Source organism: Plectropomus leopardus, chromosome 3 (assembly GCF_008729295.1).
Source record: "Plectropomus leopardus isolate mb chromosome 3, YSFRI_Pleo_2.0, whole genome shotgun sequence".
Classification (NCBI taxonomy): domain Eukaryota; kingdom Metazoa; phylum Chordata; class Actinopteri; order Perciformes; family Serranidae; genus Plectropomus; species Plectropomus leopardus.
The window spans coordinates 20,925,199-20,938,527 of NC_056465.1; the positions used below are offsets into that span (position 1 = coordinate 20,925,199).

A 13,329-nucleotide genomic window follows, 5' to 3' on the forward strand; every position below is an offset into this window, starting at 1 on the left:
TCATCTCTTTTATTCAGAGTGGCTCTCAACATAGAGGTGGCTGCACTGGCAGCTAATAATAGTACCCAGAAGGTGTGCGAGGCTCTGATGCAAATTTTGAATAGTGGCCAAAAGTGGAATTACACTGTCCAGGTCCGTCATGTGATGTCCACAGGCCGAAATAGATTTGTTACCATTGACTTGCATCAGGGAAAGAGACATCTGTAAATCAGTGGATATTTTTTTGTGAGTATCAAAATCCCTGTGTTCTTGCAATATGCTCATTGCCTTTTCCCATTTTTTGGAAAAAAAATTCAACCTTTTTGCTCAAGTTTCAAAGGTTTAAATACTTCTGAAAGGTGTTTGAATGCAGCACAAGAAAAATGGTGTCCATCCAGGTTTTAAAGGGTGAAATTGTATATTTAGTGATTTGTGATGCTGCACTGTCAATCATTATTATAGACTGTCAACACTATTCTTTCATTTCTAAAGTGAAACTCATTGCTGCCATTTACCAGGTAAAATACTGTGTGTATTGCACTCACTTGGAAATGAGCTGGGAACTTTGTAGGAGAAACGAGTGAATGCTGTAAATTATACACAATTTAACTTTGAACTTGACCTCCTTACAAGTCTTCATGGCACAAAGGATATTTATATACTATCATATTCTGTGTACTGATGGATTTTCTTCTCCTCTGCCTACATCTGTTTGCCCTGCGATTAAGACCAAACCAAAAGACAGCATTTCTGAACATCTGTGAAATTTAATTGGCTTTTCAAGAATGCATAATTACAGCACAGCTGTTGAAAAAGGCCTGCCACACCACACAAGTTTACAGTTCATGTTTTTGGGAATGCAAAACCAGAGTGGCAGAGAGCAGTCACGACAGGTCTACAGAGGGCTCTACTGAGGACATACAGTACTCAATACAATACAGCATGTTTCTAATGTAAATTACATGACTTTAATCGTGTCAAATCTCAAACTGAAGCATAAGATGATTGTTATTTAAATTCCACACCATAATATCTGACAGTTTGATCTTACTTAAAATAATCTAGGAAACTGATTGCCTTGAAAAAGGAAAGTAAACATAACTTTAAATCTTAGTTTATGTTATCTTTATGTCTAAGACATATGTTTACTTGAAATTTAGCTGTATTTACTTAATTTATGAAGTTGTTGCAACTTAAAAATAACAAGTGAAATGACCTTGTTCTTTCCAAGCATCAGCAACTTAAGAAAACCAAGTTAGTCTGACTTTAACATCTCAAAGAACTTTGCCAATAATGAAGTCAGGATATTTGTGTTTCAGAACATGTTTCAGAATATACAAATATGACTGACTAGCAACAGGTAGAGTACAGATTTATAGTACAGTATACTTAAGTTGCTAAAACTTAGAAAGATTAATTAATTAATTTTTCATAATAAATTTTCACAAAATTAAACAACCAAAACAACAATTTTAAGTAAACTTAATAACTAGGTTTAAAGAAAACATAAATCAAGATTAATAAAGTTTACTTAGATTTTTCCAGGCAGTTGGTTTGCTTAATTTTCTTTAAAGTAAAACCAACTTGTCAGATTTTACAGTGTGAGTAGTTTTCTATGAGCAAAATGTACAGTGTGGAACATTTTCTTTTGGTTGAGTTTAGGAGATTAAATACTTTAAAGCCTGTGGCTTTAAATGTTGTAAGAGCACCTGAAGTATGAGGGAGAAATAAAAACAGCTGGGAATTAAAATGGGCTATTTCTGTGTGGTTATTTTTACCGATGCAAGTGCTTCGGTAATTCAGGGGAGGATCTTGGTCCTCCCACTGAAGAGTCAATTCTGCTATTTTGCCAGTAATGTTCCTGACTTGATGGAAAGTAAAGGTCACTCACTAATTGGCCCGAACAGAGTAAATCATCATCAAGTGCCCCCTCTTGAGCTCCAGAACTCTCAAGCAGCGGTACTTCATCAGCTGTTGACTGTAGTACAAGTCATGCAAAGGCAGTGCCAGTTAATCCTTTCAGTGTTTTCTTTCTATTAGTAAGCTAACATTTGCACTGCAGTGTGATTAAGAGTTTTTAGACTTACAATAGGTATTATCAGCAAGTGACAGTCATTTTAATTCAAAATCAGAGGACAGTCTGACTCAGTCAAACAGGATTTACAAGTAATCTCATGGTTTGCTTTGGCTAACGTAGGTGCCAAGTGGGTGGTGTAAGCAACATTTATAAAAGTCGGCAGCCTCTTTACTGTGCCTACAATGACAATATCAGCATGCTCATGTTTAGCAAGTGTAATGTTTACTATGAACATCTTAGTTGAGCGTGTTACCATGCTAACATTTACTAATTTAGTGGTGTAGTGGTAGTTGATGAGGTGGGTGTTTGGCATGGGCGGTATCACGGTTATTATGGTAAACCAGGGTATTTAGAAATCCCAAAGGTATGTTTTTCAATACCATAAATACAGGTGCTCCTAATTCTATTATATAATGCACAGCATGCAGAAGCAGCGCTCCCCAGTCTCTACTGGCAGAACAGGCAGCTGAGCTAAAAGACACTGGGAACCAGGTGGTAAGTGATAAGTTACAGGACTGTAAACAGACAGTGGCCAACAGAGAGAGACCATAAGGAATAATGGCATGTTTTTACATCTAACTTGGTAAATTAAAGGTTTATTTTGACCAAACCAGAGCTGGTGATTGTTGGAACAGTGAACTACCTAATAAGTACATTACTGGCAAGAGTAACTAAGATGTATATTATTTTTTCCTGTCAAGTTTGAATGAAGTGTGTTTTATGATGAGTTAACAAGGCAATTAAGTGTCATCAGTCTTTCGTGACCGAGAAAAAGTTAAATTCAGAAGGTGTACAATTGTATTTTCTGTTTAATACAAAAAAAATAGCTGTAAGAATATTACTTCTATTAACATTTTGTGGGGTTTTTTGGTGTATTTTATTAATAAGAAAAGTTGTAAGTAAGTAGCAAACTCAACCTTGGGAGGGCTTTCTGCACACTTATACCGTCATATACAGTACACTCTGGTAAATTTCAGGATGGTATAAAATTTTACATGCCCTCATATATTCCAATGGCATTTTGGCTGATGGGTCTGTAGATGGCCAAAAAAAAGGCGGGTTTACCCCGTATAACACCATATACCCTCCACTACACAGTCCACACTGTTACCATCTACCTTTTTTCTCTATTTGATTGTTTTGATGTTGATGATTCATGCTCACAGTTTTATTATGTTTATGCTTCCTACTTTCTCTTATTTTCTTGTAAAGCACATAGAGTTTACTTGTAATGAAATGTTCAATATAAATATAATTAGCATTGCTCCTTCTTCACTTTGATTTAGTTTCAAACTCTTCAGTGAACTCAGCCTTTGTACTGCTTGCTGTTTCTGTATTATATGTCATTTCATCAGGACATATACCTTGTCAAGTTTGATGGTTGACCAAAAAATAAAATAAAATTTTTTAAAAAAGCTGTTATTTAACAAAACAATTCTTTATGATTTTAAATATCTTGTCTAAAAAGTCACACTACACAGGAATGAATTATCTCAGGTACAAACACCACCACTGCAGCTGTAAACCTTTCCACTCACCACTCTCACATTTGCATTCCTACACTCCCAGGATAAAAATGAAATAGCTTTAATGGTGTCATGTCTTTTACAGCAGGAGTGGCATAAATACTGTACAGCAGGTTACGTAAGAGTCATTTGTACCCTGTAAATGATTCAGCAATGGAGGAGTCAGAGCAGTCTGGGGAGAGGGGGGCTTGTGTGTGTCTATTCAGTCATATCTCCTCTTCGGCTCCTGCAGGTAAGCAGCAGGAATCCAGTGTGTTGAAACACCATTTTACAACCCCTGCCCTGGCAGGTGAGCAGCTGTTTCGTCAAGAGCAACAGCGGCCATTCAGTGAGTTGAAGCGGATGTGTACAAATGTTACAGGGAAAACAAGTTTGCCTCCATGGGGCGTTGTAGGCGGGAATTTGTCCGTTTGTGAAGCTGAGCTGATAAAAGATGACAGATGGGACAAGAAAGAAGTGCTGTTATCTCTTCCCCCTAGGCAAACCCACTTTACAAAAGAAAGCAGGGTGTGATTTTCTAACCTTAATATTGGAAATAATGGCCAAAACATTCAGACCATGCTGAGCATGTTAGCTGTCAAACAGTTGAAATTGTTTCACCTTTTCTTGAAAGCATTTTTACAGGATTTACAAGTAGATACATACAGCAGTTTACAGTATTTTTAAAACTGGAAATAATCTTTAAAACTGTGCCCTCCCCAGGCAAAGTTACAGTTTTATAGTACCTGACTACAAACTACAAAGTTACATCTCTTAAGTTGATCATCCATTACAGCACTGCTTCCTCAAATGCTACACAGGAAGTAAACCTAAACACGATCAGATGTACACAAATCTAGATCAGGGAGAACATTAAGATCACCCTTTGCATAATTTTTACCCTTTTTGGAGGTAAAAATAGAAATGTACTGCTGTGTACTTCATGCTTGATTCTGTCTTCAGCCATTGCAGAGGAGAAAAATTTAAATAACCCATGGGGATATGATGAGGAAGACAAAAAGATCAAGATGAAACAGCTAAAGGGAATCTCCTGTTACACATCAATGGGAGTACTGTGTCCAAAAACAGTAAAATCCTAAAAAAAAAATAATAATAAAGAAAACACATCTTTGGATCCATTTGGAAAATTAGTAGTGCATGAGGGTCTCTTCTTATCTCCATCTCACCAGCTCTAAGCTGTAGCAGCTGGCCTGCATTGTCTTGTGAAGAAAGTACCTGTAATCTCAGGACAACAATGACCCCCTGAGACCAAAAGGTCTGGTTTCTCCTTCAACTCCATCTTCATAAGGTACGTCCAGTCAGAGTTGGACAGATGTTCTGGTTATTTCTTAACAAACTCCATTTTCAGGTCTTGAGTATGCCCTGTTCGTCGTTTTTTGTCTCCTCTGAGGGAGGCTGACTGTTGCCCGTATCCTGAGCAGAGCTGAGCGGCCTGGCATTGGCCTTCGTTGACCTCTGCCGCCGCGTGCCATTACCTATGCAGCGCATGAGGTTCTTGAAGGTTGTCCACATTTCCTCGTCCTTGTATGAGTAGATGCAGGGGTTCATGACGGAGTTAGCCACAGCCAGGAGCAGCAGCCAGCGTTTACATTTCATGACTTTGCAACTCGTACAGTTTAGGCCATCCAGCAGCAGAACCACCAGGCCGGGAGTCCAGCAGATCACAAAGGCCCCTTCAGGGAAAAAAAACATAAATCAAACACAGTTAGTTTTTCACAGCATTTATTTCTCACATTTACTTCTGCACTTTTTTTTCCACTGTAGATAGTGCCCCCTCAGTGTTGGGGAGGATTCTCAGCTGATCATCATAATGCTGCCACATGAAACTGCCATGTCGTCATTTCCTTCATCTCGTGACACTCACTGACTCCTTTACAATCCAACCAAACCTAGGAATCTCTGCACTTGATCAATTTTACAGCAACGTTTTGGGGGCTGCCACTTTTTCTTTTTTTTTTATCTTGTACAGTTGAAGCCATCTAGCAGTGAATTAAGAAAAGTCACTATGATGTTGGCTTGACTATTTAAAAATGGTGGTTTCGGCAGGATATCCTGTCATGATTCTCTCTGACCAATCAGTGGTCTGCAGTGTTTTACCTCCACCTATTAACATCAGCTCAACTCGCTGTCCCAAAACCCCAAAAACCATCAGCACTTCAGCAGCTCTGTAGCTTTAAGGGCAAGTTTAATTATGGCTGCAACAGATGAGTATTATATTATAAATTACATGTATACATCATTCAGTGAAAAAAGCAATCAGAATTTCCCAGAATCTAAAGGGTATGTAAATGTCTTGTATTGTCTGAGCAACTGTCCAAACCCCAAAGATATTCAACATTTTTTTATAAAAAAAGTTTAGTTCTGTTCTGTACAGAATACATTTGATGGTTTAATGTAATGAAGCAAAAGAACAGGACGTATAAGACAATAACTTGCATTAAAATTCACTGGATATTAGCAGAGTGAGGACATTCTCCACTCTTAAAACAGGCAGACACAGGTTGGGAGTGTGAGGCCATTTTAGTGTTAAATGCTTAAAGCTGTGTTTGGTAAATAACACGGTCGCTTGCAGAACTACTGAAGCAGCTAATTAGCACTCGATTTCAAACATGTTTGGGCACAAAAACAGAGCTACTAAGAGATTTCTGCAACTGAAAGAAAGTCACAAGCAGCAACTTGTCTGTACTACCTGCATCTCTGTGGCCTCAGTGCATCTGCAGAACACAAACAAGCCCTGTTCTATACAGCCCGCTCTCTCCCTTTGTCTCACACGCACAGGCAGGGATCCATGTGCGCACAGACACAGAGGGTCTGATCGAAGTCTTAAGCCTGAGAGTAAAAAAAGTTTGCCACATTTAACAGTGATTTTCTATTCTTATTCCCATTCTTCTTCATCATTTTCTTTAATGGTCCACATGTTCAAAATAAAGTTAGTGAAACTGCATGAGACCCCATTTAATGGTCTTCCATTGGCAGTTTTTCAGTTATTGAAGTTTAAAAATGGACTTTTCTTCCCCTTTAATCTACAGCAGGGAAAAAAACACACATTTCAAGCATGTTTCCCTTTTCTCAGTCGGTATTCATTTGATTATGGTGGTTGCACTTTAAGAATGAAAACAAAATCTGCATGTGTAGTTTGATGCTTCACCTAACGAACAGGTCTCAATGCTTTCAGATATATTTCAAATATATGGCTGTTGGTTATTAAGGTACAAGAATGATATTTATCAGACTAGTGCCATGTAGGGTGAAGTACAAATGTAATAAAAAGAACACGATAGACATTATTCTTTAGTGACTGAGGGACAGTTCATTATTAATGAGAGTGAAGGGGGTGGTGTAGAACAGAGGAGGAGGAGGTACTTCAAATAATTTAAAGCACTGGGAAGACAATTATGTCTTTTCATTGAGTTTAGAGGAAGGACATTAAACTTTAAATTATTATTTTAAATGTACTCAGAACCCCAAAACCCATAAGTGGGTTTAAAAATCTCCCAAATTACACCATATATCACAGCCAGAAATTGTAAAATATTATCATTGGTGGACGGGGGTCCTGCACTTTTCTGCAGTCACTCAGGTAAAAACATTTTTTAGCTCCGGGGAAGGTCATGATAATTGTTATAATAATAATAAAAGAAAAAAGAAGTCACAATCCAGGCACCCCACGATTCAGATAATTAAAGTACAGTTCCTAAATAATCCGTGTAAATTTACACAATTTGTTCTTTACTTCTTGGATGTCTGACTGCATCTGTATCCAGTGCTTGTGCACTAACTCAGTTTTACACGTTATAACAAAGCATGTGTGGGCTAAGTGTCTCCAAACTGGTTTGTCCAGTTAACTGTTTCACCTGAGCAGACAGCTTTTCATCTTGAACAAAAGTAAAAAATTTTTTCCTGAATAATAAATCTCACGGAGCTGGACTTAACTGCAAGCCTCAAAAGTATTAAGATTTCTTTCCTTTCCCTGACAGGAATCACTCCTTTCAGGGGACTCTAACAATGACAGTTGTGTACTAACACTTCTACAAGTACAAGGCAACTCTGAAAAGCATCTGAAAGCAATTGACAAAGTCCTCAAGTATAGGTTCTTCCCTCTCTTTTTTTTGCTTGATGGGCAGGGAGGAGGGGACGTTCATTGAAGGCCAATGTGGTGTGGATTACGCCACACGGGCTCAGGAGCAGTGTCCTTGCAGGGAGAGATAATTACACAGCAGTCTAGAATAAAGTGTGTGCAAAGGCAGACAGCTCCTACGCTACAAACTGTATCGAGCCATCCGCCTGGGCGACAAGCAGAGTGCCCCAAGAGACACAGAACAATGACAGACTTTTATGCTGCAGGGCGACCGCTAAACTACACTACAACTATCTCATGCATGTTTTTATCTAGATGACTGCATGAGGAGTGTATGGAAACAAAAACTAAGCACATTCAATGCTTAGATGAGCTTCTCTGACTCTGCAGCACCTTCTGAAATGTCTCACCATTAGTTTTATAGTACAGCAACTTAATATGTAAATTGTTCTGCTTGCATGAGAATATGCATTTAACACGCAATTTTGGTGCTCCAGCAGAATATGATGTTGCAGTCCCTTTGTCGCATTATTAAAGGAAAGAGCTGGGAGGGGAACCATATGAGCACAGTGCCTCTATTGCAAAGTATCCTATTGCAACACCTAAACAAAGACAATCAGACCAGAGTATCTGACTGCCTCATGGAGGGTGAAAATCTATACGAAATGAAGAAAACTTGAGCCTTTCTTGCCTTTCTTACTCTAAGGAGAGAACGGAGCACTGACAAAACAATAAGTCAATTAACGGAGGGATATTTTGCCCATTTTCAACCAGCTGTGCATTATAATAATATAGGTAGAATGTGTACATTAAATGTGGTAAACTTTCCTCCATCTTACCTGTGTCCAAATCTCCCTGCTCACCTCTCAGCTCAAATTTTGCTGGCTCTAAGGTTATTGCTCAAACTAAAGGTTGTACTTGTACTGCATGAACGTACCCCCGCCACCAACGATACAAACAGTAAAGAAGCAGAAACTCAAATCAAACTGTAAATTTAAGACTCGCTGATCAAATATAAACCAAGATTCTCTTAAGACGTTGTCTATTTCTGGCCTCAAGTGTTTTCAGAAGCATATTTTGACTCACTGTATAAGGGTAACTCAAGATTTTAAGTGTCATTACAGACAAGCTGGCATTACATCACCAACCAGTGGGAACGCTTATTGATCTAGTACGGTGCAGTGCATTCTTGTAGTTGTAGGTTTTCTACCTTTTGAGCAAAGGCCAATACCACAGCCCTTTTTCTCCGTTTTTGCAGGTCATGTAGCACCAATTTCTAAAAGATTTGCTTCTTCCTACTGCAGAGACAGACCAGTGTCATAAACATACCATTTTTCCAGAAGTGAGATACTTCCTTATGTAAGAGTTTAAGGTATTTATAGCAAAAAATGCCAAACATTCTCTGGTTTAAGGTTTATGGTTTCTCAAAACAAGGACTTTTTTCCCTGTTCTACATCCTGTAAATGGATTTTTTTTGGGGGGGGGGGGTGATAGTTTCTTGGACAAGGCAAGTGATTTAAAGATGTCTCTAGAGAACTGGCAGGGGCATCACCTTATTAACTGAATAACTGGTCAATTCAGCAACTAATTAAATGACAGAATAAGTGATAATGGGTAAACAGGGTTCCCACACATTGTTACAAATACATTTTCACTACCTTTCCAGAACTTTCCCATAATATTTCATCCCCTTTCACTGTCTTTATGCAAGTTGTTTAAAATGGGTAGGCTTTTGAACACGCACTTCCCAAGCATTTGGGAAAAGGCAACCTGCTAGCGCTATCTTTACTCGCAAATTGGACTTTCTTGCTGCCAACTAGCTGCATATGCCAACACCAGAGAAATATCAAGGCCACGCCTCTTTTTGGGGGACAGAAAAATGGAGATCCAATCAACAATCATGCAGCGCAGCACTAAGTTTCCAACACAACATATTCTAAATACTGTTAGACACGTTTTGAGCATTTTATGAGTATAAATGAAACAACAGCCAAAACAATGTCTATTATAAACCTTTTCAAAAACCATTTCCAGGCCTGGAAAACAGTTTTTCTAAGGCCATAACTTTTCCAGAAATTTTATGACTGTGGGAACCCTGGGTAAATGAGCGTTTATGACCTAGTGCAGAGAACTAACAAAAAACAGACATTAAAGTTGTGAATTCTACAAGATACAGAGAAAGAAACATTTTGATGACTCCTCTTTTGCTTTCACTGAAGACTCCCTCAAATCCCTGACAAGCACTCAGCATATTCACTGAAGCACAAGTGTTTGTGATATTATACTCAAGGTTTTTCTTCATATTGGGGAAACAGATTACAGTCCAGCATGTTCAGCAGTGACTCAGTGAAATGCCTGGACTTTGTGACCCTGACGAAAGACAAACAGCTGTACGCCACAACTACTGACACATGACTGAAGCAGGAATTATTCTGACTCAGTGTATCAATGATACTGCACAGTCAGCATTTTCATGACGAAAACCTACCGAGTACAACCATGACTGTCTTGATGAGTTTGATGGGCGTCCTCTTGCGGTTGATGGAGCCGCTGGTGTGTGGCGTGAGCACCGCCGTCTTCCTCTTGACGTAGGTGTAGATCCTCATGTAGATGACCACCATCACCAGGAACACTACCAAGTTTGACACGGACCAGAAGATCAGGTAGCTCCGGCTGAAGATGGGAGCCAGCTGAGAGCAGTCGCTCAGGTTGCAAATGCAGTTCCAGCCCAGACTCGGCACGGCCCCCATGAAGATGGAGATGGCCCACACCAGGACGATGAGCAGGGTCACCCTCCTCTTTGTCAAGTTGCTGTGGACTTTCCAGTTCATGACGGAGATGTAGCGCTCCAGAGCGATCACCAGCAGGTTAGCCAGCGATGCTGAGAGACTGACGTCCAGAAGACCTTGACGGATGAAGTATCCTTTAACTGTAAGTTTCCGTGACACCTCGCCTGTGTTAAACATCAGGTACACGTATGCTATGCCTGCCAGGAAGTCCGAGGCGGCAAGGTTGGCTAGAAGATAGTAGAAAGGGTAGTGAAACCTCTTGTTGGTGATGACAGCAGCTATGACCATGGCGTTGGAGACCAAGATGAAGCAGCAGAAGAGCGAGCCCACCACCTGCACCAGGATGAGCTGCGTGTTGTCCCATTTGTCGTCAGCACCGATGTTGTTGTAGAAGAAGCCCATAGACTCATTATAGTGACAGGTGTAGTTCACTTGGGCCATTTTAAAGGTGAGTCTGGAATAAGGAGAACATATAGGAAGGAGAACTACTTATCAATTATTTATCAATTGAGGTGGAGCAAAAATGAATCGATTCGTTGTTATGAAGCAAAACTCACTGCAACTCAAATGTGAGAATATACTTTTCCTTGTCTTATGACCGCACGATATGACTGATACCAAACAAGCATGATCCCTTACATCTGGGATATGAGTCTTATGCCAAGGCATCGTTGTAGTACCACAGTGCTTAATACAGAATATGTTGTGACACATTTTACCTGCTGCATTTATCTGTCGATGTTACATTAATGCTTAGTGCACTGATTCTGTTTGCGATATTTGCATAAAGCACAGAGCCCTTAATTTCAAATCATATTTGTATTAGGCATAGTGCACTTTACTTAAAACTCAGATTTTAAACTCAGTTCTCAGTCTGTTTATTTGATTTTAATCTAAGCTTTATTATGATTTTATTAATGTTTTTGTGTGAAGGGACACTGACAATAAAATATTTCACTGTATGGCGTTAACCACTGTGTTTTTACTGTGCATATAACAATACACCTACTGAATTATGTGGCTCTGGTCTAATGTGATAGGTAAGAGAATATCGACTGTTATGGACTGTTGTTTGGACAAAATAGGACTTTTGAAGGCATCACATTGGTTTCTGGGGATTTAGGATTGTTGAAAAACACTCAATTTTTTTTTTTTTTTGACGTTTTGTCGACAAAAATACAATTGGCAGGATAAGTGTGAGTGAAATCAATCATCAATCATTAGTTGCAGTCCTAAATTAACATACACATCTAACTGATTATATCTATAAACACCTAGGAATTTCAATCTTTGAAATGAAAGCAAAAGTAAAATTAGCTGATAAGAAAGATGAAAAGTCTAATCATAGATTGGTGAACAGTGCCAGTTCTCCCAAGGCCAAGACAGATTTAATGAATCGACTCCAAAAAGCAAGAGCACATACAAAAACCCATTTAGGTACTGGAGAAAGCTGCTCTGAATAAAATCAGTGCTCCATTGTTAAATTTGAACTAGATAGTGACCATGGTAACTATAAAAAGAGAATCAAACAACACAATTTACATGACAAAGAATTTTCTACCTGTACTAGGTTTGGCTAAACACTAAAGACATGCAGCAAAACGAGATTCCTAAGGGAACCAGTCTAAAGTCCATGTTTTGTCGCGGACTTGAGAAGCTTTCCTTTATGATGCAATGAACTTTACTTGGCCTACCAACGAAGGAGAAATGAGGAATGAGACATTCCCACAGAGAGGTTGACAAAATGAAACAAATACTTGAAAACAAAATACAAAAAACTCAAAACAAGCAACTTCGGCCGACAGTAAACAAAATATAATCGAAAAAAAGAAGAACTACTTAAAAGAACAAAGAGCCAGGTGAGTTTACCTGTGGTACAGGGCTGTCCGTTGTGAGTCAGTAGACTACAGGTTGCGAAATACTCCGAGCCGAGTTCCTGAGCATGTTTCCCTGCAGCAGAGCGCCTCCGCAGACGAGCCCGGAGGTGAAGAGACAGCAGAGAGCCGGAGCACGAAGTGGAGGCAGAAAAGTTGAGCGTCTCCACTTTGAGGCTGCAGCTCGGTGACGTAGAGGGCGTGTGCCACCCAGGCTCACGTGTGAATTCCTCCGCTTGACCGCACGAGGCCCCGCGAGCTCCGGTCGTAACCGTGCAGTGAAGCGGGGACATAGAAACCCACCGACCGATCCCTCTGTCTAACTTTAGTTAGTGGACACTCATAAACTGTACTTTAGTGCAGTGGTTCCCAACTGGTGGGTCGCGGTTCTATTCTAGACGGAGTGACTCGCGACCATGTCAAGTTTGTGAAAAACACACTTTATTTTGACGTATTGTGAATTTGCAGCAGGGAGCTTTTGTTTTGAAGTGCCGTTTTTTTTTTTAATCATTATTTTTTATATATTAAATTTGTTTAATTAGGACAATGCACATTAATCAACATATCAGCAACATATCAGCGCATCAATGTAACTATGCCGGATCGAGTACAATAGTTAAATTTCATACATAGTCCTAAGAGAGTTACATCCAAGGGACTGTTCTTTATTTATCAGAGGACAGAGGTTTTTTGTTTTGTTTTGTTTTGTTTTTTACTATTACCAAAGCTACAAATAAGTTTTTCTTGAGCCTCCTTGAGTGACTGAGGCATTTGTCCCACATAATGTCCAAGGAACGTTGGAAATGTGAAAATCAAACAACTTTTGTTTTCAGTTTCTGGTCTTGATAAAGTGTATCCTCTGAATGATTCTTATTTTGCATGTGGCTTTGAAAGGCATGTTTTCTTTAAAAATCACTAAAACTTTTAAAAGGAAAAAAATGCTTTTTTATTTATTTATTTATTTTTTTTAATTGCCAAACATTTTTAAAGAAAAGAAATTGAAATT

The 13,329-nt window shown here is 39.1% G+C and overlaps 1 protein-coding gene across 1 annotated transcript; it reads right to left on the reverse strand.

The window, feature by feature from the left end:
- Window positions 1–3,627: 3,627 nt before the first annotated feature.
- Window positions 3,628–12,480, reverse strand: lpar3 (lysophosphatidic acid receptor 3). Its single transcript, XM_042483891.1, has 3 exons — window positions 12,319–12,480; window positions 10,149–10,903; window positions 3,628–5,255 (listed from the first exon to the last, which is right to left on the reverse strand). Exons 2-3 carry the CDS (start codon window positions 10,888–10,890, stop codon window positions 4,927–4,929), a joined length of 1,071 nt encoding a protein of 356 aa, XP_042339825.1. The 5' UTR covers window positions 10,891–10,903; window positions 12,319–12,480; the 3' UTR covers window positions 3,628–4,926.
- Window positions 12,481–13,329: the final 849 nt, after the last annotated feature.

Coding starts and splice junctions, on each gene's coding strand:
- lpar3 (XM_042483891.1), bottom strand. CDS start 10,890: ATGGCCCAAGTGAACTACACCTGTCACTATAATGAGTCTATGGGCTTC. Junction 5,256..10,148: donor GACAGTCATGGTTGTACTCG/GTAGGTTTTCGT, acceptor TTTTCCCTGAAG/GGGCCTTTGTGATCTGCTGG.